Below are 27,711 nucleotides of genomic sequence, written 5' to 3'. Positions count from 1 at the left end.
CCTGCCCCAGGAAAGGTTAATATACTTAAGAAACAGAGGGTCTTTGCCTGTCCCTAAGCTTATTGTTCATTGACACAGCTGCTGCTGCTAAGTCACTTCAGTCATGTCCGACTCTGTGTGTGACCCCATAGATGGAAGCCCACCAGGCTCCCCCGTCCCTGGGATTCTCCAGGCAAGAACACTGGAGTGGGTTGCCATTTCCTTCTCCAATGTGTGAAAGTGAAAAGTGAAAGTGAAATCACTCAGTCGTGTCCAACCCTTAGCGACCCCACGGACTGCAGCCTACCAGCCTCCTCCATCCATGGGATTTTCTAGGCAAGAGTACTGGAGTGGCTTGCCATTGCCTTCCCCCTCATTGACACAGCAGGTACAGCAAATAGTTTGCACTAAGAGCCACCACTGAGGGGTTTAAGCAGCAATGAGAAAAGCTTGGATTGTGTTCTGTAGTCATTATAATAAGAATCTTGTTCCCTCTCCCAAGACACATACTGTGAGGTCTTCTATCTATAAAAGTTGATTTTGCTCAAATCAGCTTTCCCTCAGCAGGCTGCTTGTTTGGCCAATAAAGGCAGAATGACTGTTGACGTGGTTAGGATCGAAAGTCAGAGTGAGCCCGGGCACCTGTTCTCATTAGCCCCCGTCTCTTTATGGTGGTGGACACAGAGGGAGTCTGAGAGCTACCACTGCAGACTGTGAAGGACCAGGGTTTAGTTCCCTTCAGTCCGCCACCTGGGACAGAGGGTTGGCCCCTATTTCATTTAAGGGCATGCATGCTAAGAATTTAGTTGTTTCCGACTCTTTGAAACCCTATGGACTGTAGCTCACCAGGCTCCTCTGTCCATGGGATTCTCTAGGCAAGAATACTGGAGTGGGCTGCCATGCCCTTCTCCGTGAGATCTTCCCAACCCAGGGATCAAACCTCTGTCTCTTATGTCTCCTGCACTGGCAGTCAGGTTCTTTACCACTAGCACCACTTAGAAAGTTCTCATTTAAGGGCTTTGAGGGTCTATTGGGAAAAACAAAAGTAATGAAGAAAGGGCTTACTGAATAAATGAAAAAACTGTCAGGCAGTAGCCAGAATAGATGAGGGGGAATTACTCAGTTGCTTTAGTAAAGCCAATAAGAATTGACAATAAATAGCAATGCCTTATCATGAATTGATTGGATCCTGGGAGATCCTTCCATAGACCCAAAATATGACATTCATCCTCCCTCCACCCATTAGCGTTCTTCTTTATTCTCTGCTCCACTCTGTATTACATCATCAGACTCAGTCCTGGTTCTTAGAACACAGCAGGAGTGCTTCTGGCCCAGGGCCTTTGCCTTAACCCTGCCTGCTGCTTCAAACACCCTCTCCCCAGACTGTTTCTTAGCCAACTCCCTCATCCAAGACTGGAGTCTGTTCCCATTTCACTTTCTCTTTGCCATTCCAGGCACCCACATGCTGTCATGATCCTTCTTGCCCTGCCTTACTTCTACAGCATTTATCCCCTCTACAACGCCACTTAGCTCACTTACTTATGATGCTATTGTTTATTTTCTGCCCACCTACCACCTCTCCCAGTGCAGGCTGAAGAAGGGCAGGGATCTTTGATGCTTCGTTCACTGGGGTTCATAAATACTTGTGGAATGAATGATAAGGGGATCTAGGCATGTACCATCATCATTATTAATATTATTTCTATTAATAGTATGATTTTATCACGCTCAGACATTTTATTAATCATTGAGTTACTCGATAGTGTATAGATGGCAAATATCAGACCTGGGACTCCACCTGAGCTCACTGAGATTAGTAGCTTATGTCTAGTAACTTCAAAGAATGCTTAAATAAGATGGGTCACTTATGGATAGATTCTAAAACAGGAAACATACAAGGATATTATTGAAAATATTCAAACCACAATTCAGAGCAAAGTGCCTTTCCCATCTTGCTCCTTTCTATGCCCCCTCCTGCTTCTCCACTTGATCAACAACCACGTTTCTTATTTTTAACAGGTAAACTTTTCAAGATAAAAGTGTTTGTTTTCACTGATGTGTGCCAGTGTTGCTCTGGGAAAGAAAAAAGTCGTTAGCCCACTATACAAGGGTGTGCTGTCATCCAACTCTTGTTATAATAATGATAATGTTTCTATTCTGCCTCAGTTGGACTCCTAGTCACATGACAGCAAGTGATGGGCACTGGCATCTGAGCCCACCCATAGCAGTTGAGGTTTAAGTAGAACACGAACTATGATCCAGAGTCTTTGTTTGAGGAGCAGGAGTTGAAGTGTGAGATGCTCACATTTTATTAATGGCAGTAAACAGACAAGCCGGCAGAGGGGCCTTCAAGTAAAAAGGGGGAGAGCAGAATCTAGGATCCAGAGGGTAGTACAGGGAGGACAGGCCCATCCTCAGACAGAGCCAGGAGCATGAGGTCTGAGTACAAATGGATTTCCTCTGTTATCTGTCACTTCCCAGGGAATTTGTAAATAATGTCAGCAGGAGCTTGTGTTTGCTTGCAAATGCATTCCTAAATGTTACGGGCCACATTGATTGTTTCCCTTAATGTCCTGTAACTCTGGGGGTGCAATCTGATGGGAGTCAGCAGGAGCCATGGATCATTTCTGTGGGGCTGGTCCAACCTAGTATTCCTGATGAAATACACAGAGATAGCAAAGCCTGGTCTGAAAGATTGGTGACCAGTCCTTCTCAGCCCAAAGAGCCCTGATGTCAGGTTGCTGGTTTCTTTTCATGAGACATTCCCTCTGGAAGAAGGCCCTGGCTCTTCCCTCTTCATATGGCCAGTAGGACAGACGTGTGGGGTTCTGAAAAATTATGCAGTCCTTCTTTAAAGAATAAGAAGTATATTCCTTACTGTGAGGCATGGTGGATCGGTGGAATGGACCCATCGGGGGAACCTTCCGCAGTCAAGGTAACGAGGAGGGAGTCACACTCCCTGCACGTGGGCTGGAAAGGACACCTGTTTCTGCCCTCAAAGCTCTGGACAGGGTGTCCTTGAAGCATGAGGAATCGGGATGAGAATGTCACAGTCAAGAGTTACAGTGGAGGTGGACATAGCACAAATTCTGGGAGAGTAAATCATATATTTGACTTTTTTCTCTGAATGGTTTTGGTTTCATTTTGAAGAAAGAAGCTTGTCTAATCCTATTTTGCTTAGGCAGATATCCAAGAGAGTGAGATGAGCCCTCAGTAAAACTGAAGCTTAAGTGCTTTTTATTTCCATCCTTCCAACCCCTCCCTGAGCCCCTTCCTCGCTCTCTCCTGGGCTCCTCCCTAATTACCATGAGCTCCCAGCACACTGGATCTGGGCCTGCTCCAATGAAACTACCAGCCTGAGAAGCTGTTCCTCTCTGAGGGGTTTGTCTCTGTGTCCTCAACTAGAGAAATGTTGCTTGCAAGAAAAGAAAACCTGCTCAAACTAGATTAAATAAAGATTGACTGTAAGTGTCTAAGAGAAAACCTCAAGAACATTCAAAGACAGGAAACAAAGTGTGACGTAAGCTGACTGGAAATGAAGCTGGAAGTGGTTTTGGGAAGCCAGAATCTGAAGACAGGACCACTCGACTGCTTTTCTCTCTACTTATTTCCAGGCTCACTCAATCAATCATCTCTCTTCCTCTCTGGCTCTTGCTTCTCTTTCCTTCCTCTCTTTCTTACCCTTTCTTCTCAGATAGCTTGCTTTACTTTTAAGTGACTCAACTTGGTCTGACTGTATGATCTCCAGTTAATTAAGTCCCTGCCATCTTCTAACTAAAGTCTCTGCACCTCAGTTTAATTTTTTAATTTATTTTTAATTGGAGAATAACTGCTTTACAATGCTGTGTTAGTTTCTGCTGTACAACAACGTGAATCACCTATATGTATACATATATACCTTCCCTCTTGAGTCTCCCTCCCACCTCACCCCGCATCCCAGCCCTCTAGGTCATCACAGAGCACCCAGCTGATCTCCCTGTTCAGTTTAATTTCTAAAAACCAAGTCTGATTAGCCATTGGTCATTCAGTGAATTGGCTCCTTGCTCCTTGGATGATGGTGGGACCTGTTCCCTGGGCAATGATGGGATGTGGCCTGAATTAAGGGAGGAGGGTGAAGAAATTAGGAAAAGGCTTTGTCAACCTGAGAGACCTAGGGCTACCTCTTCTAGCCATGAGCAGGGCCAGGGGCGTGGAACGTGTATATCAGGCATCTTTGACATTATCTATTGACAACAGATGTTGATATTATCTATTGATAATGCTGTAGGACAAACCACTCCAGAAGGCGGTGGTGTAAAGCTGTAGGCATTTATTGAGCTCGGTAGCCTGTGGGTTGCCTGGATGGTTCTTCTGTCTTGACTAGGCTTGGGAATGTGCCAAGGGGTCAGCTGGCTGGCAGCTGATCCAAAACAACCTCAGCTCAAACAACAGCAGTAACTAGGACCAGAGGGCCCTGTGTTTTATCCTCCAGCAAACTGGCCCAGGCGTGTTCCTCGTGGTGATGGCTGAAGTGGAAGAATGGAAACAAAAACACTCAAGGGTGTTTTCACGTTCTATGTGCGTCACATTTGCTAACATCCCCGTGGCCAAAGAAACTCACATGTCTAAACTCGGGGGCAAGGAACCAAGGGGCAAGGAAATAGAACTTGCCTGTTTAGTCAGAGAAATAAAACTATCAAATCACATGGCAAGGGAGGTTGGATACAGAGGGAGAGAAATTGGAGCTATTAATGCAATCAATTTGCTGCGTCATGACAGCAGACTCACTGACATGTGCGACAGCAAGTCCAGATACACATCCTTTCCCAGCAAGTTTTGTACAGGATCTTTTGACAGTAATTCCTGACCACAAATAATGAATTTTGAATCCTTCTTAAATAACAGCAAGTAAATGATAGGTGTCTCTAAAGTAAAGAATAAATTTAAAAATAGCTAGAACACAGAACCAAGATAATGGAGGGCACTGGATGTTCCCCACCTCCCCCCTCCCCTGCCTATAATCCACACACAACCTACCTAGATTTACACCATCTTGCTTTCTAATTCACTGGATTAAAAAACAAAAGCTTATTAATTTCATTGTGCTTCCTGAATAGCTGAAAGCTGAGCGTGTGTAACCCTAACCCTCTCGATTTAGAGGCTCTGTCATCAGTGACTTCTTTTCCCTCCTGGTGCTGTCTGGGTTCTATATTCATGCAATGGGGCCTAGTTATTTGTTTGCTTTTCTGATAGGAATGAAAAGAATACAGCTTTTGTAAGTGGCCTTTTATAAGTTAACTCCTGAGATAGATAATCCAGTCTGGGACTTATTCTGGTCTTCTGTTCCTTTTCTTAGATTCATAAAGTAATAAAATGTCTGGACTAGATGGGGCTTAGAAATCATCCAGCATTTCCCAACCTTTAGTTAGTCCCATAAACCATTCACTATTTTGTAACATCTGTCCACTCTGTAATATTTTGAATTAAGTTAACTCAATTTCAAAACCTAAATTAATTTATTTTTAAAAATTTATATCGTGGCCATAAGTTGAAAACTCAGTGTGATTTGATGTAATAGAAAATGACCATAAAATAAACAGAATGAAAACACCACATTATTATGAAATTCTGTCCAGCTGCTTGGGCCTTCAGCCTGCCCAGTCTTTACTAAAAAGAAAGCTTAGCAAATGTGAAGGAAGCGTTAAAGAAATATTATCCTCAAACTGATGCATTCTCTCTGATGGAGTCTGGAAGATATAGAGAGGCTTGAGAAGATCATGACTTTCTCACTGTCCAGTTCAGCACTACTTAATGCCCTGTTCCTGTATCCTACAGTCATCTTGGACTTTCTGAGTTGTGTGGACATCATACTAGAGGGGGGATGTCAATAGTCCAAGTCCCTGCATTCACAGATGAAGGAGCCCAGGTCTCCTCTTATGCTCTTCTCATGGTTGCCTTTGTACAGTGTCACTACCAACTTGCCTAACATTTAGGCTAGGGGAAGGGAAAAGAAATGAACCACAAAAGAAATAAAACACTGAGCTGATGGGTAGTGCTTTCAACTCTACAAAGTTGGAGGTTGCCTGGTTTTCAATTATATCTTCTTTTCCTGGTCTCCTTTTCTAGAGGACATTGGCTGTAGCCTATTGAAAGAAACAGAAAGACCCCCTTTCTTCCATAAAGAAGAATTCTGCCTGGATTTACTGCTATCTAGGACTCTTGGATCAGGAACCTTCTAGACCGTCCACGGAATTCTTTAAGCCAGAATACTGGAGTGGATAGCCTTTCCCTTCTCCAGGGGACCTTCCCAACCCCGGGATCGAACCCAGATCTCCCTCTTTACAGGCAAATTCTTTACCAACTGAGCCACAAGGGAAGCCCAAGAATACTGGAGTGGGTAGCCTATCCCTTCTCCAGCGGATCTTCCCAACCCAGGAATTGAACCAGGGACTTCCTTGGTGGCTCAGATGGTAAAGCTTCTGTCTGCAATGCAGGAGACCCAGGTTTGATTCCTGAGTCGGGAAGATCCCCTGGAGAAGGAAATGGCAACCCACTCCAGTACCCTTGCCTGGAAAATCCCATGTATGGAGAAGCCTGGTAGGCTACATACAGTCCATGGGGTCGAAAAGAGTTGGACACGATTGAGCGATTTCACTTCACTTCACTTCTCCTGCATTGCAGGTGGGTTCTTTACCAACTGAGCTATCAGGGAAGCCCTTCTAAATAGATATAGCTATACAATAGGAGGCATCTCTAGTTCTCTTGCCCAGAAAAGCATTGTGTCAGAAAAAAAGGCCAAAAAAGCAGGGCTATGTAAGTCTTAATTCCTTGGAGTTAGCCATAGGAGCTGTACTAATGGCATTCTAAATCCTCCATGTCAAACTATGGATTTTCAAAATAAGGTGGAGAAATCCTCTTTGTCTCCTTATCTTTCCAAGATGGAATTTTAGTTGAAAATCCTTTCTTTAAAAAAAAAAAGGATAAATGTAGTCATACACTAAACTAAGCTCTTTATTCCATTGCCTATGATTTGGAATAAGGATGTGAGAGTTGGACTGTGAAGAAAGCTGATTGCCGAAGAATTGATGCTTTTGAACTGTGGTGCTGGAGAGGACTATTGAGAGTCCCTTGGACTGCAAGGAGATCTAACCAGTCCATCCTAAAGGAAATCCATCCTGGGTGTTCATTGGAAGGACTGATGCTAAAGCTGAAACTCCAATACTTTGGCCACCTCATGTGAAGAGTTGACTCACTGGAAAAGACTCTGATGCTGGGAAGGATTGGGGGTGGGAGGAGACAGGGACAACAGAGAATGAGATGGCTGGATGGCATCACCGACTCGATGGACATGAGTCTGAGTGAACTCCGGGAGTTGGTGATGGACAGGGAGGCCTGGTGTGCTGTGATTCATGGAGTCACAAAGAGTCAGACACGACTGAGCGACTGAACTGAACTGAACTGATAAAGCAAAAAGGCAAAATGGCTGTCTGAGGAGGCCTTACAAATAGCTGTGAAAAGAAGAGAAGTGATAAAGCAAAGGAAAAAAGGAAAGATAAACCCATTTGAATGTAGAGTTCCAAAGAATAGCAAGGAGAGATAAGAAAGCCTCCCTCAGTGATCAGTGCAAAGAAATAGAGAAAAATAATAGAATGGGAAAGACTAGAGATCTCTTCAAGAAAATTAGAGATACCAAGGGAAAATTTCATGCAAAGGTGGACTCAATAAAGGACACAAATTATATGGACCTAACAGAAGCAGAAGATATTAAGAAGAGGTGGCAAGTATACACAGAAGAACTGTACAAAAAAGATCTTCATGACCCAGATAATCACAATGGTGTGATCACTCACCTAGAGCCAGACATCCTGGAATGTGAAGTCAAGTGGGCCTTAGAAAGCATCAGTATGAACAAAGCTAGTGGAGGTGATGGAATTCCAATTGAGCTGTTTCAAATCCTAAAAGATGATGTTGTGAAAGTCCTGCACTCAATATGTCAGCAAATTTGGAAAACTCAGCAGTGGCCACAGGACTGGAAAAGTAATGTCTCTGCTTTTTAATATGCTATCTAGGTTAGTCATAACTTTCCTTCCAAGGAGTAAGCGTCTTTTAATTTCATGGCTGCAATCACCATCTGCAGTGATTTTGGAGCCCAAAGAAATAATGTCTGAATGAAATAATGTCTGTAATGAAAAAAGTTTTCATTACAATCCCAAAGAAAGGCAATGCCAAAGAATGCTCAAACTACTGCACAATTGCACTCATCTCACACACTAGTAAAGTAATACTCAAAATTCTCCAAGCCAGGCTTCAGTAATACATGAACCATGAACTTCCAGATGTTCAAGATGGTTTTAGAAAAGGCAGAGGAACCAGAGATCAAATTGCCAACATCCGCTGGATCATCAAAAAAGCAAGAGAGTTCCAGAAAAACATCTATTTCTGCTTTATTGACTATGCCAAAGCCTTTGACTGTGAGGATCACCATAAACTGTGGAAAATTCTGAAAGAGATGGGAATACCAGACCACCTGACCTGCCTCTTAAGAAATCTATGTGCGGGTCAGGAAGCAACAGTTAGAACTGGACATGGAATAACAGACTGGTTCCAAATAAGAAAAGGAGTATGTCAAGGCTGTATATTGTCACCTTGCTTATTTAACTTATATGCAGAGTACATCATGAGAAACGCTGGGCTGGAAGAAGCACAAGCTGGAATCAAGATAGCTGGGAGAAATATCAATAACCTCAGATATGCAGATGACACCACCTTTATGGCAGAAAGTGAAGAAGAACTAAAAGGCCTCTTGATGAAAGTGAAAGAGGAGAGTGAAAGAGTTGACTTAAAGCTCAACATTCAGAAAGCTAAGATCATGGCATCCAGTCCCATCACTTCATGGGAAATAGATGGGGGAACAGTGGAAACAGTATCAGACATTATTTCTTTGGGCTCCAAAATCACTGCAGATGGTGATTGCAGCCATGAAATTAAAAGACGCTTACTCCTTGGAAGGAAAGTTATGACCAACCTAGACAGCATATTAAAAAGCAGAGACATTACTTTGCCAGCAAAGGTCCATCTAGTCAAGGCAATGGTTTTTCCAGTGGTCATGTATGGATGTGAGAGTTGGACTATAAAGAAAGCTGAGCACTGAAGAATTGATGCTTTTGAACTGTGGTGTTGAAGAAGACTCTTGAGAGTCCCTTGGACTGCAAGGAGGTTCAACCGGTCTATCCTAAAGGAGATCAGTCCTGGGTGTTCATTGGAAGGACTGATGTTGAAGCTGAAACTCCAATACTTTGGCCACCTGATGTGAAGAACTGACTCATTTGAAAAGACCCCGGTTCTGGGAAAGATAAGGGCAGGCGGAGAAGGGAACAACAGAGGATGAGATGGTTGGATGGCATCACCGACTCAATGGATATGAGTTTGGATAGACTCCGGGAGGTGCGATGGACATGGAGGCCTGGCGTGCTGTGATTCATGGGGTCAGAAAGAGTTGGACACGACTGAGTGACTAAACTGAACCGATTGAGGCATTTCTTCAGCCATGTATGAAAGAGATTGTCTTCTTGAAATATTCTCCTTCTTCATATTTTTAAGCATGATGTTCATTTTATCAGATACTGGTGTTTCATTTTGAATTTCTCATGCTTTTTGAAATCAAAATGATGTATGTATTAAGTAAATAAATGCTTCTTTCCCCCGTGCCTTACAGAGTAAAATCAAAAGAGCAAGTGTCCATCTTTGAAACAAGGATACCAGCACCTGATACCTATTATATGAATCAGACCTTTTTTCACACTTTGAATTTTAGTGTTCCATACATGTGTTACCTGATCTGAACAGCTTGGACTATTATTTGTGTTAATGAAAGCAAGAAACATTCAGATGTCTATCAGTTTGCCTTTACATTTGTTCACAATTGAGATTACTCTCAACCCCATGTTGGCTCTTTCTCCAGAGGCAGAGGTAAGAGACTTTATAGTTGAGCAAGTTTTCATGGACATCCTGACCCTGTTCTTACTGTCTTTGAAATACTGACAGAGGTACTAAAGGTTTCTGAGCCTCACTCCTTCACCTTTAAATGGGGCAGGAAAATCGATCGTGTTAGAATATTATATGTAATTAAAGCTTATAGCACAGGACCTTTCCTTGAAGCTTGTGATAGGTGGTCACTAGCATTATTACCGGAGAAGGCAATGGCAAGCCACTCCAGTACTCTTGCCTGAAAAATCCCATGGATGGAGGAGCCTGGTGGGCTGCAGTCCATGGGGTCGCTGGGGGTCGGACACGACTGAGCGACTTCACTTTCACTTTTCACTTAAATGCATTGGAGAAGGCAATGGCAACCCACTCCAGTGTTCTTGCCTGGAGAATCCCAGGGACGGGGGAGCCTGGTGGGGTCAACAGAGTCGGACACGACTGAAGTGACTTAGCAGCAGCAGCAGCATTATTACGTTGGAAAGGCCATTTGAGATAGCAAGGAATACATACAGGTTTTGGGGTCAAAGAGGAGGAGGACCCATTTCTGTTTCATTCATGATTGCATCTCCAGAACCAATTCCCACTGGCTCGGAGGAGGAACTGATTATTTTTTTGGATGAATAAATGAATGGTTCTGGCATTATCTCTTATTAGCTGTGTGATCTTGGGTAAGGCATTTCACTGGTCAGTGCATGTTTCCACAGCTGGAAGGGTAATACATTTGTTATGGACTTGCCAGGAAGCTTAAGTATAATGGCTGATGTGAAGCGCCCAGCACAGAGGCCAGCACATGCTGTACTTTCCACAGGTGTTTATTCCAAATCTCTACTATCCTTCACTTTTGATGATCCCAAATAATGAACTAAGATCAGCAGTTCCTACCGAACCATCCAACCAAGACAACTTTTAAAATGGATGGCAATCAGTGTCAAGGAGCCCAGGATGTATGTAGGTGGCCTTTCATCAAAAATGTCAGGGTCTGAGAATAGCAGGATGTCTAATTTGACCCTTTTGTGTTCCTGGGCAACTGGTAGCATAGTTTGGGCAAAGGCCAAGCCATGTGGGCATAAGGAGGATCCTGAAAAGAGGCATGGAAATTATCTTTTACCAAGACCTCATTTTCTGATTTTTTAAGGAACTATGAGGAAGGTTCCGTTCCTTGTGTCAGAGTCAGTTGATTGGTTGTGGTTTTGGGAGTTTTGTCTTAAGGATCCCAAGGCTTCCACCTGACAGAAGAGTATCATGATGATTAGCAATGTCTGCCGTGAGTTTAAGGTGGGGTGTTATGGCTGGTGTGCCATGACATTTATACAATAGCATTCAGAAGGGAGATTTGCTATAGACTTTACCCATGTCAGGCATGACCCTTGGCAAGTTAATACCAAAAACAAATAACCAAACATCTATGTTTTTCCCCGCTTTCAGCTTTTTGCTCTTAATAGGAAACATCTCATATTAGCAGGTCATGGTGGCACTTAAGGTCTTGAAGTAAATAGGAAAACAGATACTGACCCAGTGAAATTGATCACCTATAACCCTTACAGAAATGCCTGACACTGGAGGTTAAATGTACAGTGTGTGATATTCCTGCCCACATTCTTTTGGCAAATATTTATTGATCATCTTCTATATGCCAGGCAATGTTACGGCTGCTGTAGTGAACTAAACAGACAAAAGCACTTTTCCCCATGGCTTTCATTCTAGTGAGGAATACTGTTGACTTTAATATTGGCTGTTATAAAAATTATCTATGATTTAAAAAAAAAAAAGACATTCCAGCCACTCCAGAACACGTACAGAAAAAGGAGGACCTTCTTACTCTCGCCTGCATAATCTGGTTGGTTATGACTACACAACCTCTCGTTCTGAAGTCCAATCATCCATTTCACTTCTACTTATCAATGCACTTTCAGCCTTCTGCCTTGTGATATGCCAGTGTGACCCACATAGATGAACACAGAGAATCTGAATTCTCAGATGTTTCATCCCTTCTAATTTGGCCATAATTGCATAGATGTAGGTGCCCCACTCTGTATCTGTACCCTCACCCTAGGCCTTCTGTGGCCTAATCTGTCTATGATCAGCTTCTAGAACAGGGTTTTATTCACTTTGGGAGTGACTGGAAGTTTTGGCCAAAGTTTCGCAAGTGTGTTTACCCTACTGACTTGATAATAAGTAAAGTACCGTTAGTTTGAACCAGAGGCCCCAGTTGGACAATTGAGCTTTGACCAGTGTAGACCTCTCATGCTTTCTATACTTGCTAAAGAAAAAGAGCAACAGAACCTCTGGTTCCTAAAACCCCAAAATTGTGATTCAACCTTGATGTCAGGTCAGATTTCATATTCCCGGTTGCCCCTTCCAGTCTCTTCATGCTACTCCAAGGCTCCAATGCAGCCTCCCAGGTGTGGCATACACAAAATGTCAACATCTTTAATTATTGTGGACAGGGGACAGGGAAGCAAGTGTGATTTTATTAGCCAGGACTCACTGCAAGTGATAGAAAACCAATTCAAACTGACTTAAGGAAAAAAGGAATTTTATGGTTCATATAACTGAAGAATTCTGGTTTTAGGCATGACTGAATTGGGAATCTGTTTCTCTTCTCTGTGATGGAGTCACTCCTGGGCAGGCCCTCTTCACTTGGTAGACTTATATTGCAATGTAAAAAGAGAACTTCTCTTTAATATGAGTCCCAGCAAAAGTCTCAAGCCTTATGTTCATTGGTTCTTATTGGTCAGGCTAGGATCACATATCCATCCTTGAACCAATCACTGCCATCAGGGGATAAAATACATGGATGAATCTCCTCGAGATGGAACTGCAGCTCATTTCACCCAAACTTCTGGACTGTGAGTAGGGGAGGGACAGTTCCACAAACAGAAACCAGGATGCCATTACCAGAGGAAGGGGAAATGTTTACTAGGCAGGTGGAACCATCAAACATCCTCTAGAGCAATGGTCCCCAGCCTCAAGGATCTAATGCCTGTTGATCTGAGGTGGAGCTGATGTAATAATAATGGAAATAAAGTGCACAATAGATGTAATGTGCTTGAATCATCCAAAAACCATCCCCTACCCCAGTCCATGGGAAAATTGTCTTCCATGAACCCTGTATAAGAGACTGCAAAAGAGACATAGGCATTTAGAACAGTCTTTGGGACTCTGTGGGAGAGGGTGAAGGTGGAATGATTGGGGAGAATGGAATTGTAGCATGTATATTATCATAAGTGACCAGTCCAGGTTCGATGCATAAATTTTCCTCTGTTCATTTCTTTGCATTTGTGCTTTTTTAATAAAAATACTTTTAACTGTAAAGAAAAAAAAAATTATAAAAAAAAAATAAATAAATAAATTAAAAAAAAAAAAAAAAACCAGTCCCTGGTGCCAAAAAGGTTGGGGACTGCTGCACTAGAGGCACTCTGCACTGACTGTCACCAACAAAGAGGAAGGGGACAACTTGTCATTTGGTGTGAAAGTGGCAGTGAGTACACGTTTACTTCTTGCAAAAGGGTTGGGAGAAAATCCACTCCTGTCAGGTTCCAAAGCAAGGAAGGAGGAGGTGCTACCAGCCTACATATTCCCAAACATCCACCCGTGTGCCATCTTGGGTTTATGTGCCATCTTGGGTTTATGTGCCCTGGAGTGTTTCCCTGGGAATATGAACCCCAGATACTGACTGGGACCATTTTACAGTCCAGATAACTTATTCTCTGTCCTAAAATCTGCTGCTTGTCCTGCCTTAAGACACCCCATTCATCTTCATCCGTGGTAGACATCTGTAAGTTTGAGTCATAGCACCTTCTAGTACAGATAAATGCTCTGAGCAAGGACATGGCTAGGAGCCATTACAAAGCAACGTTTGGCATTAACTGCTGCATATAATGTTCACTGCCTCTTTGCTGATTTTACCAAATGAAGACTATTTCTTACTGATTCATCTTTATTATCATTATCACTGTCAGAAGGATCATCTAATTCATTTATACTGCACTTCTTGTTGTAGAATCTAGATGATGGTCCTTAAGGAAGATCCTGACTACCAGCCTGCTTGGTGTCACTCAGGCTAGAGGAGCTATGGCTTCTTCAGAGCCCCCAGCAGTGCTCATATCACCCAATAAATGTGATGTCTGTTCCCTTTCTGTGCCGCCTACTGAACTGTGAGTTCCTTAGCAACAGGGACTGTCTCTTTAACCCCCAGCATCTCCTGTACGCAGCATGTTATAACCACTCAACAAATATTTGTAGAATAAGTGCTATGCCTAGTGATTGCAAAATAAAGAGCATTAATACATAGTCCCTAACCTTGAGAAGCTTCAAGTCTATTAATTACAAAAATAACCAATGATGACACCAACTAAGGTTAATCACTGTTGGTGTTTAAAAGTGCTGTGTGCTGGATACTGAGATAAGTGCTCTCCAACACTCTCTCATTTAAAGATCTTGATGATCTCCCCCATATATACTACTATCCTTTTACAGATGAGAAGACTGAAGTTCATGGAGTAAGGTAACATAGCATCATTTGAAAATGGTGGAATCAGGATTCGAACCCAGACCTGCTGAATTAAAATGCCATGTTTCTAACCACTGAAGTAATACTGCTGCTGCTGCTGCTAAGTCACTTCAGTCGTGTCCGACTCTGTGTGACCCCATAGACGGAAGCCCACCAGGCTCCCCGTCCCTGGGATTCTCCAGGCAAGAACACTGGAGTGGGTTGCCATTTCCTTCTCCAATGTGTGAAAGTGAAGTCACTCGGTCATGTCTGACTCGTAGCGACCCCACGGACTGCAGCCTACCAGGCTCCTCCATCCATGGGATTTTCTAGGCAAGAGTACTGGAGTGGCCTGCCATTGCCTTCTCCGGAAGTAATACTACCATTCTATAAAGGCAGGATGGAAAAAAATTGGGAGAAGGTGGAATAAATCAATACTCACAGGATTGTCAGAGAGTTCCCAGAGCCAATTATGATGGCATCAAAGCAAAGCAAATCTTATCTAAAGATAATGAGTTGGTCCAATTTTGTAACTAGTAGGGAAACCAAGCAGAGATCCAGAGACATGTTAATGACCCTATCTGAAGACTCATGGAAATGTGCATAGGCCACCCGAAACTAGGAAGCACCTACTGTTCTCACTGGTTTTTTTCCTCTAGGCTAAAAGAAAGTTTTTTTCTCTAGTGGAGGAAGTATCTGCATCTTCACTAAATATGGGGTCAGTGGGACTTCCCTGGCAGCCCAATAGTTAAAACTCCAAGCTTCCAATGCAAGGCATGCAGGTTTGATCCCTGGTTGAAGAACTAAGATCCCGCATGTTGTATGGCCAAAAATGAATAAATAAATATGAGGTCAAAAGATGAATGAGTCCTGCCCCCTCACAAATTTATTTTACATTCTCCCAGAATGTAAAGAGAAATCGCAGAATGACATTAAATGGAGATAGGGATCACACTTGTAAAAACTATGTGCATTACCCCAAGCAGTTCTTTCTGCTGCTCTTTGTTGGCTTCCACACAGAGATCTGAGCAGAAGCCAAAGAAAAGGGTAGCACAGGTCTGACAGCCCCAAAAATGGTTAAGCCGGGAGGAAGCGGGTAGGATGGGTAGGGATCCTAAGCTTTGCTGAGGAGAGAAAAGCAAAGTGAGCTAGTCCATGAGGCCTACATCCAAGTGGGTATCAGAGACCCAGGCATCTGGTTGAGCATGAGAAGCTTTCTTGCCAGGCCATGGGTAGGATTTCTGGAAACGACCTAAGGAAAAAGGTTTCAGCAACTGCTTAGAGCTAGAACTGTCCAAGATGAGTAGGCTTGCAGAGCTGTGGCGGATGTTAGTGCTCAGCAACCAAACTGTGTTTAGTGATCTCCTTTAGTCACAAACAAACAGTTTTCACATGTGGATGTGTGTGAATGTGCTGTGTGTATACACTGAGCTGGGTGATGGGAAACCATGAAGAGATATGTTCCCACTGGGAATCTTATGTTGGACACAAAGACCAGTAAACTGGCAACAGTGATACAGTACTGAGAAGCCCCCTCCACCGCCACCCCCACCCCACTCCTGCCAAAGGGGCAAACAAAGGGAGCTCTGGGATTACAAGGAAGACAGAATTACTAAAGAAAAAAGTATTCATGACATTTGGTAAAGGAAGACTTTGTTCAAGGGGGCTACTGCAATGAAATTCTGTACTAGAAGAGAGACACTGGGTTTGACTCTGAGTGAAAAATAAAAGGGAAGTTTATAGCCAGGAGCAGGGTGTGGGTCAGTGGGTGGAAGATTACTAAGAGGAAACATCAGGAGTAAGGGGGTTCTGGCTTCCCTGACCTAATGTATTTTTACTGAAGACAGGCCAGGGTGATCACACTTCAGATGGAGGACAGTGGGGGATGAGGAATGTGATCAAATGTTGCTGGTGATCAGATGCTGAGGATGGGGATTCTGGCTAAATGTACTTAGCAGAATTCTTGTTAAAATTGGACAAATGCAGAGACAAATGTGGAAGTGCACAAATTGAGGCCACAGAAGAGCCTGAGTCGAGTTTGGTCAAGTAGAGGGTCTTTTTCAGTACCTATCCCAGTCCTGGTTGAAAAGGAGCAGAAAGTTAGCTTTTGGCTAAGTGAGCACTGAATGACTAGGATTCACCCAGGTGAAGCATGGGTGTAGGAGCAAGGTGTCAGAGGGGCTTTTTGGAAGCATGCCTCAAAATCAGGAAGTAAGAGAGAGCATGACATTTCTCGGAACTGCAAAAACTTGTTTAGTTTGTGCTAAACTTGTCTAGTTTGTGCTCAGAGGGAGAGGTAGAAAATGGCAAGAGATGGCACCAGGCCAACTACCCTCGGAGTCTGGGCTTCATCCTGGAGCCAGTGAGGGCCTCTATCATTGGGTTTTCATTCCAGAGGAGAAAATGATCAGGACCCCTTACTGAGCTGTCTTGGGTCAGTAGTGACGCAACTGCCAGCAACAAAAAAGATTGGTGTTTTTGGTGCTCTTTGAGAACACCTGATTCCATCCACACGTGATCCTCTTGCAGGCACATCCAAAGGAAGCACTTTGGCCATCTTTTCCTGGCCATTAAAACAGAGTCTTGGTGACCTGATTATTAAAACCCTCATAAGTTGAGAAGATATATTTTGAACCTGAGAGCATATAAAAAATCACATAATTTTTCCAGCCTAATTTTAATTTAGTAGACTCTCGTTAGTGGCACCTGAGAATTACTTGGGAAATCTTTGAAAGAAATATCGATGCCAGGACCACCTTCAAAGATTCTGATTCAATTATCTGGGGTGGAGCTGGGCATTGGCAGTTTTTAAAGATCCCTAGTGCTGTCAGGGCTGAGAACAGCTGCAGAGCACAGAGCCTAGCCACCTTAACTCCTGAGAAGGAAATGGACTTCCCTTGCCATCCTCCAGGTCCTCCAGCCAAGATTCTCGGTCAACTTTGCACACTTTCTCAGCAGATCTTCAGAAGCTGCCTATATCACCTGCTGTGACTGCTTCATGCCCCACTCCTCTTTTACAAATAGATGCAAGAGGACCCTGTGCTAAAGCGGGCATAAGACAGCTGGAACAGGAGGGCCACCTCACTTACCCCTGGGCACTCACAGCCATCAGCACCACCTCACTTCCTGGGCTGTGTTGTCTGTGCAGCACTGAGGAGCTTTGTCAAGGATTTGTTTTCCCCTGGATTCACCCGGAAACTCCAAGCAGGCCTCATTAGCACATTACTCACGCTCACCCAAGTCCCACACATCACTTTCCTCCTCACCCCCACCTCCAGATTTTTTCTTTTTCTCTACTTGCTCGTTTATTCAGTGCAGTTGGGTTTTGTTCCCTGTGCCCCGAGAAGCACATTTTTGGAATGGAAATGCTGCTGGAAAAAAAGCAGGTGGCTACAGGCTCCAGGGTCCCAGCCCATTGCCCCTCGTTGTCCTCCCCGTGAAATGCCATCCATCAGGAGCACTGAATGACACTCCTCCTAAATACTTCCCAAGGTGCTGCCCTGTTTGTTCCTTCCACACTGAGACAGCAAATCATTAACTCAGAGCCCCTCGGTTGTTTCTTGCAGCAATTAACAGCTGCCCTGGTGCTAATTCCCAATCGATAGTCTCTCGATGCTGCTGCTCTTACAGCTGTCGGCTTCTGACCCCCACAGCACATTCTGAAAGTAACATGATGGGGCGATGAGACTCTGCCTCTCCTGAGCTTCTGGAAAGCCCTCACCAGGTTTCCTGGGGAGACCCGGTGCCCGAGGGACTCAGCCAGCCAGCAGGGGGCTCCACCCACCTCTTTCAGATGACAAACTCAGGAGACTGGCAGAACTGACCTCCCTCTGCAGTGGCATCCCTAGGGATATTCATGAAGCATTTGTTTGTTTATTTAGGCTTTTCTGGAATTCTTTACTGTTTGTTTTAAGATGGCTGTATTTTTCCTTCATCTAAAAAAAAGAAAAAAAAAAACCCTCTCATTCAAATCAGTCTATGATTTTAATCCCAGAGCCACACAATTTCTCACATCTTGCCTATGTTGCTTCCTCCAGCTCCCTGTGGACAGAATGAGACTCGAGAGGATGGTAAAATAATCCAACTGCCTCCCTGCAAGACAGGAGCCTGGATCGTGCCGGCCATCATGGCCTGCTACCTCCTAGTGGCAAACATCCTGCTGGTCAACCTCCTCATCGCTGTCTTTAAGTAAGAGGGTCTTTCTTCAGAACCCTTGGAATGGAGTAGGGAGACTGAGGCAGGAGGGGAGCGTGATGCTGCGGAAAGCAAGGGTGTTTCTCACTTGATTGTCTCTGGTCTCTTTTTCAGCAATACATTTTTTGAGGTAAAGTCAATATCCAATCAAGTGTGGAAGTTCCAGAGGTATCAGCTCATCATGACTTTCCATGAAAGGCCCGTTCTGCCTCCACCTCTGATCATATTCAGCCACATGACCATGATATTCCAGCACCTGTGTTGCCGATGGAGGAAACACGAGAGTGACCCAGATGAAAGGGACTATGGCCTGAGTAAGCTTTGAGTGACAACCCCCGGCAACTACAGAGCAGGAATCCCCACTGCTTCTATAAGCGATCATGCAGGACCACTGGGCACCTGGTTCCTCCTGCTTCCTGCCCACAGCTCTGAAGACTTGGGAGGCATAGGAGGGTATGCTCGATGAAAAATGGTGCTGGAAAGAAGATAGGAGAGGCTGCAATTGAGCATTCTTAACCTCTCCACTGTCTTAGTGAGATAAAACCAGGCTCCAGCAGGGCTGTCTTAGCACCTTCATAAGTTCTAACCTTCTTACTTGCCAGACATCTGACCACAAGATATATCAACCACGTTAATATGCTCCCAATGCTACTGTATATATAATTTAAGCATCCTGACATGCAGAGTTGTTGGTGACTAAGTCTGACTTTCTATGATTGTTTTTGGATCTATCATGTTTTTAGGTCTTTAACATTTCCCAAGCCTTAGGAGTTGTTCCTATTTGACTTCATGAGGAAACCAATAGTTTTTTCCATAATCCAAAGATAAAAAAGACTTTTCCACCAACCACCTTCTAGCCCAGTATTTCTAAAAGGAGGTTCAATTGGGGGAATAATTCTTTATTATATAGAATTGTTCCACACATTGCAGAAGATTTAGAACATCCAGCCTCCACTCATTGAATACTAACAGCTCCTGCAAGTTCCTAAATGTCCCCTGGGCATACCCACTGTTAAGAACAGTGAGATCCAGCCCCATACAAGCAACATCCTGTGGTTTCTCAAAGAGTGTCAAATAGACCACCTACACTAAATCTACTGAATCAGAGCCTTTAGGATTATGGCCCAAGAATTACCTCCAGGTGATTTCTAGTGCAACTAAAGTTTGAAACCAAAGCCAGTTAATAATCAACTGTTTCTTTAAGTCTGAAGCTTTTAACAACTTCTTTGACATAGCAATGCCTTACCTCTTTTGAGACATTAAAATTGGAAAATTGGAGAGGGGTTAAGAATTCCAAAATTCACTGTTTCCGTTTGAAATACCCGTTTAGGCAAGTAGAAAGCTCAGGGGAGAAAAGGTTCCGATTTCCGCTGGGCTCTTTCTACCACTGTATCAGTTACTAATTTGTTTACCTGCTATAAACAGAACACCAGATGGACAATAACACAAATATGTAAGGTTTTACTCTACTCACATAACAAAAAGTGAAAAGGTAAATAGCCCAGAGCTCAATAATGACTCACTAAAGTCAAAGACCCCAAGCCTATTTTTAGACTCAGCTATTCCCTGTCACACTGTCTTGTCTCACAGTAGCAAAATAGCTGCTGTACTTCCAGTCATCACATGTTCATGTTCAAGGCATAAAGAAGTATGAAGATGAAAAAAGGTAGAAAGAATCAACCACATACCTGTAGTTTATCAGGAAACCAAAGTCTCTTTCCAATACCTTTGAAAGAAAAAGACAGTGGAGGTGGGACGGGGATTGAAATGTCAACCCTTTTCTGCAGCAGATTTTTTTTTTTTTACCTTAAGCCAAACTGTTTTTCTCGGTTGCTGCTAACTTCAAGGAATACTAGGAATATTTGGCTTTCCAGGCTCAATAGTTGGAAGAGGGAGGGGAAATTGGGTTACAAAGGGCTTTTAGTAAGGCAAATGAACCATGTGTGTCTGCCACACTCCTCAGCCCAGGAGTTTTTAATAAACCTTTTTATGCATAGCTTCCCTTTCCTTTATTTAGCTACATTGTTATCCTTACAACATATATTATTCTAACCAGTCTCTGCAGTAAGCCAGGTATATTTAGGTGAGACTCAGAGGTCCATAATGAATCTAACGCCCAGAAAGAGGACAATGACACAAGTCACCTGACCAGGTTTGGATTTAGTTTGAGTCTCAGTGAAGAATCGAGGCACCATTCCCTAACCTGATTTGAGTTAGGAATGTCATTAGGCCCACAAATCAGGTTCATTGCTTTTACTTCTCTGCCTCATATCTCTCATCTTTTCCACAGAGCTCTTCATAACTGATGATGAGCTCAAGAAAGTACATGATTTTGAAGAGCAGTGCATAGAGGAATATTTCAGAGAAAAGGATGATCGATTCAACTCGTCCAATGATGAGAGGATACGAGTGACTTCAGAAAGGTGTGTTCTCTGGGCACATGTCTCCTGGGGATGTTTTATACCATGGCATGCTTTATCAATTGATTTTGTTTGCAGGACCACAAAGAAAACAGAAACCTGCCCCCCACTTTTTGGCTTATTTTTATTGTACAAGAAATCATTGAGCTTATGAGAGAACAGAACATTGTCTGAAGTGTCTATAGATTAAAATCCCAGACTTGTAAGTCCTAGATATCTCCAGCAGGCAGTAGAAGTCGCCTTCTTGGACACTGGAGATTGTTGAGTCCAGGACAGGGCAAGAGTTGTTGGCTCAGACCAGAAATTGGAAAGTTCAGACCTAGACACAAACCAAGAGAGGCCCAGCCCAACTCAAGGCTCTCATCATGTTTGTGTTTCACGTAGATCACTGAGCATCTTCTCCAAAGGTCAAGATGGTCCTAGTGCCTGGCTTATATGGGTGCTCAGTGCCTTCTGAATAAACAACAGCAAGAGACTTGTGAATTAGAATAACTGTTGAGGGTGTTTTTTCCAATTATTTTGGGTTTTTTTTATTCTTATAGAACAAGGTAAAAGCAAAGAAATAAAAGCAGATTTTTTTCTACTTACTTATTATACACGTTTAGATCTCACTGACCAAATAGGTTTATAGACCAGAGGGCTGTAAGAAAAAAAACTCAAAGAGAAGAGAATACTTTAAATTTAATAAATCTAACTTTATGCAAATAAATTTACATTTTTCTGATTTTCCTCATTTTGCTGTAGTCTAATACAAACTTCATTCCAAGCTGGCATATTCTAGCATTTGGGGCACTGCTTTTCTGAAGAACACCCCAAGTATTAAAAAACATTAGTGTAACTTTAAATTTTAAGCACTTGCAATATAAAGATGGCAGAAGTTACTTATAAATAGTGGGGAAAAGGATGATACATTGATGACATCAGTTGATATATGACTTAGACTTAAGATTTGTGTCAGTCACATCTAGTTTTCATGAAATGTCATTTTGTCTGCTTAGCCACTTCATATGTTTTCTCTAATGGCTCTGCAGAAATGACACAAATAGCATTTTTCTATCCCTGGCCCATTATTTATTTAAGGAATGCAGTCTAGATAAGTGGTTATATACATACATGCCATTTAGTGATTGTATCCATAGGTACTAGCCAATATTAATAAAATTTAAAGCCATGCACAGATTTTATACACATCTATCATTGCAAACTAAAACATTTTATGATGCTATGATGTGAAGAAATTTTCTAGCAAACAGGAAGGAGCTGCAAATCTGAAGACCTCTCTCATGCTAAGGACTTGAAAAAGTTATTAATGGACATATTAGCCATGTAGTTCCCATAAAATTGTGCCATGTGGACACATTGTCCATTACTCAGGCATATTTGCAAAGCGTGTGTCCAGGACCCTTTGCAATAGCTTTTTGGATTCTGAAAACCGCAGACCTGGGGAGGAAAGAAAGGAAGGGGGCGGAGTGTTAAGATGCAAAGAAGTCTTTGTCTCTCTGGGGAACTAGCGTGAGAAGTGCAGACACCAGGGCATGTAAACTGTGACCTGTCACAAAGTGCCTTTGAATGGACACATAGAGGAACTGGAGCACCTCCACCTGAGGCTCTCACCCCACATCTACAGATGCTTCTGGGAGACTTCTTCCCCAAGGCCCTCTTCCTCGCTGGGTAGTTACCGAGCCCCAGCCTTCAGGAAGGTGACCAAGAGGAACAATTCCCAGAAATCAGGACAGAGTGCAGGGCAGCCCTCCCTGTGACCTAGGTGTTAGCTGACCTTCTGGAGTAATGGGGCCCAGAGGGCCAGAGGGAGTTCACAGCTAAGCCCAGGTGCCAGAGAAGTGAATCTAAGCCCAGGCCTCATTCTGCTTCTGTAACTTCTGTCTGTGTTTATTTGAAGTTCTGCTTTTGGTGGTGATGATAGTAGTTTTGCTTTGCATCTGTAAATGTACCTAAAATAATGTCTTTAAACACTAGAATTATACTCAGTACAACAGACACACCATGAGGTGCATCGGGGAACAGAGATCAACTGAGGGAGGAGGGGATCCATATTGCCTATTTCACACATTCTCAGGACATGTCCTTTCTAAGTGGAATGGCAGGTGAAATCAGCTGTCCTGTTTTACATGAGCTAGCTGGCTGGCTAGGTGAATAGATAGATGGGTAGAGAGATGATAGATAAGTATGCATAAACTCACATTTGAATACATATGTTAAATTTACATAAGTTAACTATGCACATTTTATACTATATATTTTATAATTTTCTCCTCATATTAGATAACCTCAATACAGAGATGTGAAATCAGAAAACTTAAGAGCTGGTTCTTTGCTCTGTTTCTCCCCTTGCTTCTACCTTTAAAATACAGTTAATTTATTCAGGTTCTATTCACATGAATCTCTTTAGAAATAAAAATGTACTTCTATAATTGTCTATTTAAATGGATCATTATTAAATTATATTTTTGTCACCAAATAGTATGTATAGGAAGGACCCAATACAATACTCAGGAGATTATTAACACCTTGGAGGAACTGATTCTGAAAAGCCCTTGTCTTTGCCATTTTTATATAGCATTGACCATGATGTATCTAAAGCATTACAGTTCCAGAATATAGTGAGCTAATTGATTGACATGAGTTTAAGTGAACTCCGGGAGTTGGTGATGGACAGGGAGGCCTGGCGTGCTGTGATTCATGAGGTCGCAGAGAGTCGGTCACGACTGAGTGACTGAACTGAACTGAATTGATTGTAACCAATGCCATCACTTATTTGGGACAATATCTAGCTAGTGATAATTATATTAAAATAGCCACGTTTTTAAGCTGTTAAGCAACATTGGTAACTACCTTCTTTTCTGAGGATGTTTTTACCCTGGCTTACGATAACCAATCCTTGGAGTTTGTGCCATCAAATTCTGTGCTCATCATCCTTTAACTAGTGGGTTCTGTTTCAATACATGCGTACTGGGGCTTTCACTGTGTACCAGGCAATAATAGAGCTCTGTCCTCAAAAAGCACAGTCTCACTGAGTTCTAGTGTACATCCAAGGCAGGAACAGCCAGGAACATCTAACTCACAGTTGTCAAACCTTAAGGCCTTGAAATCATCTGGAAAGCTTGTTACAGACGGATTTCTGGGCATCCACCTACATCCTTGGTTCCTGATTCACTGTGTCTGTGGTGGGGCCTGAGAATTTGCATTTCTAACAAGTTCCCAGTAATGCTGATGGTAATACAGCCAGTCTTGAACCACACTTTGGGGACCACTAATGGAACATAATGGACAAGCTTAGAGTCCCAAGTAGGATAGGATGGTGCAGAATTATTCACTGTGGAACATATATCAATGAAATTCGGTACTTTACATTGGGAACAGTTCTGGATGTCATTACAGACTGTCATGTACAGACTGTGTGTGTGTGAAAGTCACTCATTCGTGTCTGACTCTTTATGACCCCTGGAATTCTCCAGGCCAGAATGCTAGAGTGGGTAGCCTAGATTCCCTTCTCCAGGGGATCTTCCCAACCCAGGGATCAAACCCAGGTCTCCCACATTGCAGGTGGATTCTTTTACCAGCTAAGCCACAAGGGAAGCCCAAGTACAGATTACTTGTACCCAAAACAGTGTTTCTCCCACACACCTGACCAGCAGCAATTTAACAAGCATGTGCTGAGCAGGGCCTGGGGTTGGGGTGGGGATATAAGGACTTTGCTTTGAAAGAATGTATGATCCAGTTACACTCAGCCTCTATTTGAGCACCTCCTGAAGGAGGAGAAGCTGCCTTAGATACCAGCCTCATGAATAAATACAAAAATAATTACATTCTACTCTCTCCGAGAAAATGTTTCACATATGGTGACATCACCATCATCTCCCATTTGCTTTATCTTTTCTAAACTAAATATCCCGAAATCCTTTAACCACTTAGCATGTGTTCAGCAGATCTTCCACTACCCTGACCACTTTCTCAATATGCACTTTGAATTTTCACCATCTCCCTTTAAATGTGGTATGTAAATAGAACCTAATTCTGTGTTATAGTTAGAGCCTAGACTCAACGCTTTTATCCATTCACTTACTGTTTTTGAGCATCTACTATATGCTCACAGAGAACAATAGGAAAAGAACATGTAACAAGGGAAAGAACACAGTAAAATGGAAAGATTTGAATACTAATTCTGCAGTAACTAGCTGTGTGACCTTGAACTAGTTACTTAACTCCTCTGAACCTATGTCCCAAGCAGTAAAATGGGGACATACCTGTGGTATTAATACCTAACTAAAATTTTAAAAGTTATTGAGATAACATACATGAGATATTATGTTTTAACTGGTAGTTATTATTTTTGGATCTATACATTTTTTTGCTATGGGATTGCATTATCATCATAGCAGCCAAGTCACATCTCTGGTTCAGAGTGAGCCTACAATTAATTAAATCCAAGCCTTTTTCACATGAGATATTTCAAATATCTTCCAACTGCTTCTGGGGAATGTTTGTTTCTAACCTAAAATCAAGACTTAGCATTCTTTGCTATGAAATTTGTCTTAAAGTCCACTTACTCTTTGTGTGCTCAGTCACTTCAGTCGTGTCCAACTCTTTGCAACGCCATGGACTATATAGCCTGCCAGGCTCCTCTGTCCATAGAATTCTCCAGGCAAGAATACTAGAGTGGGTTGCCATGCCCTCCTCCAGGGGATCTTCCTGACCCAGGGATAGAACCCGCATCTCTTAGGTCTCCTGCATTGGCAGGTGGGTTCTTTACCGCTAGCGCCCCCGGAGTCCCCACTTCCCATCCCCAACTTTGGCTCATTATTGTAGCATTTGAAGGACAACTTTGGATCCTGATTTTATTGTCTGTCTACTAATTTTTCATCCTATTCTTTTTATATCATTGTTTGCTTGATAAACATACCTGCTATGCCTTCAACATAATCCACCAAAATCTCACCAGCATGAATCAGGTGAACCAAGACAGAACTAAAATATTGCATGACTCAAAAAACTCTCTTTCATGATGACACCGGGCCATTGTTATACCAACTCTCACTTGGTTAATCAGCCAGCCAAGTATTCACATTTCTCCAGTCAACCTAGTGTATCAACCCATTTACTAAAATCACAATGTACTTTATGAAAAATATTGTGCATCTATGTTTCTTTGTTAATCTAGATTATCAAAAGAGAGACAAGATTAATATTGAGCCTCCTGTTAATTAATCCTGTCTCTTTAAAGTACCCAAAAGATAGTATCAGCTTAATTACCAAAGACTAGATGACCATTATATTTATGGATGTGAGAGTTGGACTGTAAAGAAAGCTGATCACCGAAGAATTGATGCTTTTGAACTGTGGTGCTGGAGCAGACTCTTGAGAGTCCCTTGGACTGCAAGGAGATCCAACCAGTCCATTCTAAAGGAGATCAATCCTGGGTGTTCATTGGAAGGACTGATGCTAAAGCTGAAACTGTAATACTTTGGCGACCTCATGCGACGAGTTGACTCACTGGAAAAGACTCTGATGCTGGGAAAGGTTGGGGGTGGGAGGAGACGGGGATGACAGAGAATGAGATGGCTGGATGGCATCACCGACTCTATGGACATGAGTTTGAGTGAACTCCGGGAGTTGGTGATAGACAGGGAGGCCTGGCGTGCTGTGATTCATGGGGTCGCAAAGAGTCGGACATGACTGAGCGACTGAACTGAACTGAACTGAAGCCATTCTATGGGCTTTCCAGGTGGCTCAGTGGTAAAGAATCCAGCTGCCAATGCAGGAGAATGAGGACACACAGGTTTGATCCCTAGGTTGAGGAGATACCCTGGAGAAGGAAATGGCCATCTGTTCCAGTATTCTTGCCTGGGAAATCCCATGTACAGAGGATCCTGGTAGGCTACAGTCCATGGGGTTGCAAAAGAGTCGTATATGACTTAGTGACTAAATAACAACAAGCCATTCTATAATGCTGCCTAGAATTGATGTTAAACTCCCATAATTCATAGAATCAGGAATGTTGAGTACCAAGAAAACATTTCCTATCTGCAGTCTCCTGACATTTCTTTTTATTTCCCTTTGGCTCTTAAGGGTCACCTACATTTTCTGGTGATCACAGATAGAAGTTCTTTTCTGGTCCCTTTAACTCATTTAAAGCAGGTTTTGCAAACTGGTCGCTCATGGGCAGCACTTGCCCACAGAGGGCTGTTGTGTTGAGCTGATAGTGATTGTTAAAATTCACTCTGAATGCCTTTGGCCTGGACATGCTCTCTTCTGCCACAGAACCTTCCGCTGGTCTCTTATGCTTTGTCTGCTTCACATACTTACTTGATCCCATAGGAATTTGGTCCTCAGACCCCTAACTTACAGCTTCCAGTTTATCCTCACCATCACCCTACCTGTTGGGCTCCACTTATCAGAAATTTCAGTTTGAAGTTTCTCCTTGACAATAACAATTTAGGCAAACTGCAATATACATCATTCCTTGTCTTTCCCAAACCAATAGTCTCTGTAGCCCCCTTTTTCCACTTTCCCTAAATCAAAAAAGTATTAAACAATGACTATTAATAGTATTTTCCAGTTACAATGTTTCCTAACAAAGAGAGAATAATTTAGGATATATGAAATTTATAAATAATCCCCAAATAGTGTAAGTCATAAAAAAGG

At 42.8% G+C, this 27,711-nt stretch overlaps 1 protein-coding gene across 7 annotated transcripts in view; it reads left to right on the top strand.

Moving 5' to 3' along the window:
• TRPM3 (transient receptor potential cation channel subfamily M member 3) overlaps positions 1–27,711 on the top strand; it is a 974,199-nt gene that overhangs the window by 937,271 nt on the left and 9,217 nt on the right. For all 7 annotated transcript variants that reach the window (XM_088837934.1, XM_088837932.1, XM_088837936.1 and 4 more), the window contains 3 exons: positions 18,472–18,622; positions 18,743–18,942; positions 20,919–21,051. In XM_088837934.1, the coding sequence (XP_088694060.1) occupies positions 18,472–18,622; positions 18,743–18,942; positions 20,919–21,051 (484 nt within the window). The remainder of the gene's footprint in view (positions 1–18,471; positions 18,623–18,742; positions 18,943–20,918; positions 21,052–27,711) is intronic.

This window comes from Moschus berezovskii, chromosome 7, assembly GCF_049115385.1.
Source record: "Moschus berezovskii isolate FMDL1 chromosome 7, NW_MosBer_1.0, whole genome shotgun sequence".
Classification (NCBI taxonomy): domain Eukaryota; kingdom Metazoa; phylum Chordata; class Mammalia; order Artiodactyla; family Moschidae; genus Moschus; species Moschus berezovskii.
This window is presented reverse-complemented; position numbering and strand designations above follow the sequence as displayed.